Source organism: Octodon degus, unplaced genomic scaffold, assembly GCF_000260255.1.
Source record: "Octodon degus isolate 3935 unplaced genomic scaffold, OctDeg1.0 scaffold00144, whole genome shotgun sequence".
NCBI lineage: Eukaryota > Metazoa > Chordata > Mammalia > Rodentia > Octodontidae > Octodon > Octodon degus.
Window position 1 is genome coordinate 1,423,519 of NW_004524720.1, and position 2,093 is coordinate 1,425,611.

General features: G+C 35.5%; 1 protein-coding gene across 1 annotated transcript in view; it reads left to right on the forward strand.

Moving 5' to 3' along the window:
- Wac (WW domain containing adaptor with coiled-coil) overlaps positions 1-295 on the forward strand; it is a 79,628-nt gene extending 79,333 nt beyond the window's left edge. The window contains 1 exon segment of the mRNA XM_012517048.2: positions 2-295. Coding sequence (XP_012372502.1) covers positions 2-132 — 131 coding nt within the window. The 3' untranslated portion in view covers positions 133-295.
- Positions 296-2,093: the final 1,798 nt, after the last annotated feature.

The following is a 2,093-nucleotide window of genomic DNA, read 5'->3' on the forward strand; positions in this document are numbered from 1 at the left end:
GCATCAAGATTGCGTGAAGAAGCCCATAACATGGGCAGTGTTCACATGTCAGAAATATGTACTGAATTAAAAAATTTACGATCTTTAGTCCGAGTATGTGAAATTCAAGCAACTTTGCGAGAGCAAAGGTAAGTTTTAAGTTCTGTAGCATTAATGTGCTTTCTTTGTCCTGTTTAGAGTGTTACACTTTCCAAAAGCCCATTAGATCCTTAAAGCCATAGATAGTAGTAACAGACTTCATAGTTGAATGCATTTTCCATCTGAACTAAGCATGTATATGTAACATTACTATATATAGGTCTCCCAGTTTCAGGTGAAATTGCTGTGAATTTCTTTTTCTTCACAGTTTCATGGATGAAAACTCATTTTTAGTATAGATGTTAACCTTGGCATAGTTTTTTCCTTTTGTCATTAGGTTAAGAACTTTCACCTTTTCACTTTGTATCACTGTTTAGCATGTTGGTTGCTCTTGTACTTTCAGGGCATTTAGTGAAGTGAGGGTTATTTGAACACAGTTACTGTGGTAGTGATACTAAGACTGCTACTAAGTGACAGCTGAGCAGGTAATGTTTAGGAATTGTGTCTGAAATTTATAACTTTAAATACCTGAAACCACAGAGAAAGTTGATGCAGGAAGATGGCTAATGAACACAGATTTCATGTATGAAATTTAAAATTCTCTTTGATACATCATGACCTATAGCTTCATGATTTGTTATTCATGATGAATGATAAAATAATTTTTCTTAACCCCTATCACAAATATTTTCTTATCCTTTTTCCATAACTGTAAGCCATAGTGACAATATTTCAAAAGGGACAGCAGCTAATTATGAGTCTCTTGATTTGAGATTAGTGCTTAGAGGGCAGGGAGATAGCTGAGCAGGTCTAAGCACCTGCTTAGGCAAGCGCAGGGACCAGGGTTCGATCCCCGGCAGCACGTGCCGTGCCAGCCCCACCCCTGGGCATGCTGAGCAGCGACCTAGTCCAGGTATGGCATACCTGTGATCCCAGTGCTGGGAAGGCTGAAAACAGGAGGGTCACTACAAGTCCAAGCTGTGTAAGAGACTGTACCAAATACATAAAACAATAAAAGTAAAATATTCTATTACAAAATTAAATCCAAACTTTTCAGTTTCTTTACACCCTGTGCATATCCCTGGTTTCAAAGGGAGAGTTAATCTTGTCATGAAACTACAAATATTTACTAAATAACAAGTTTGGATTTGTAGTAAAGTTGGAAGAGTAGTTTCTTTTTTAGCTCTCAAATAGGTATGTTTTTGAATATCAACTAGGATTTTTTAACTTTAGAATCTGGAGCTAACATAAAGAACAAACTTCCTTTGATATTTAAAAAATTATACTGGTCATTTTGTGTCTTAAGGAAAACAGTGCACACGGTCAGATAGTAATCTAGTGTATAATTACGCCATAATTCACCAGTGTTGCAGATGATAAATATCACAGTTTACAGAAGAGAAAGGTCAGAAAAGAAAGAGATTTCCTAGTGTGAAAGTCTAATTAACTGTAGGATAAGTGAAATTTGTATTGTATTCTTTTGTGTTAAGTACACAACTTACCAATTGGAGTTTGATTTAGTTCCATTTTAAAAATGCACCGCTAGAGAATTCAGCTATGGATTGAACCCAGGGCTTCAAGCATATTTAGCATGTGTTCTACCTCTGAGCCACAGCCCCAGCCTGATTTTCAGTAATTGCGCAGTACACTGTGGCCCTTAAATACATATAGATGGTATGTAATGGTCTGATTAGGGTAATTGGCAACATCACTTCAAACATTTCTGTTGCAAACATTCGGAACCCTCTGTACTTTCCAATTCAAAATATTAAGATTGTTAACTATAGTTATCTGAGCTTTAATTTTATGTATCTCCTTTGATATCTACTTGTCAAGTTGATTAGACTCTTACACTTAGTAAAATTTGACTCTAATGGGCCAGAACATATCCAGTGTGTTTTTATCTTAAATCGGTCCTTATATTTCGAGTAGTTACTGAGAAGTTGTTAGAAAACTAAGAACTATTTGCATGTCTTCCAGATTACTTTTTTAAATTTTATTTATTTATTTGTGTG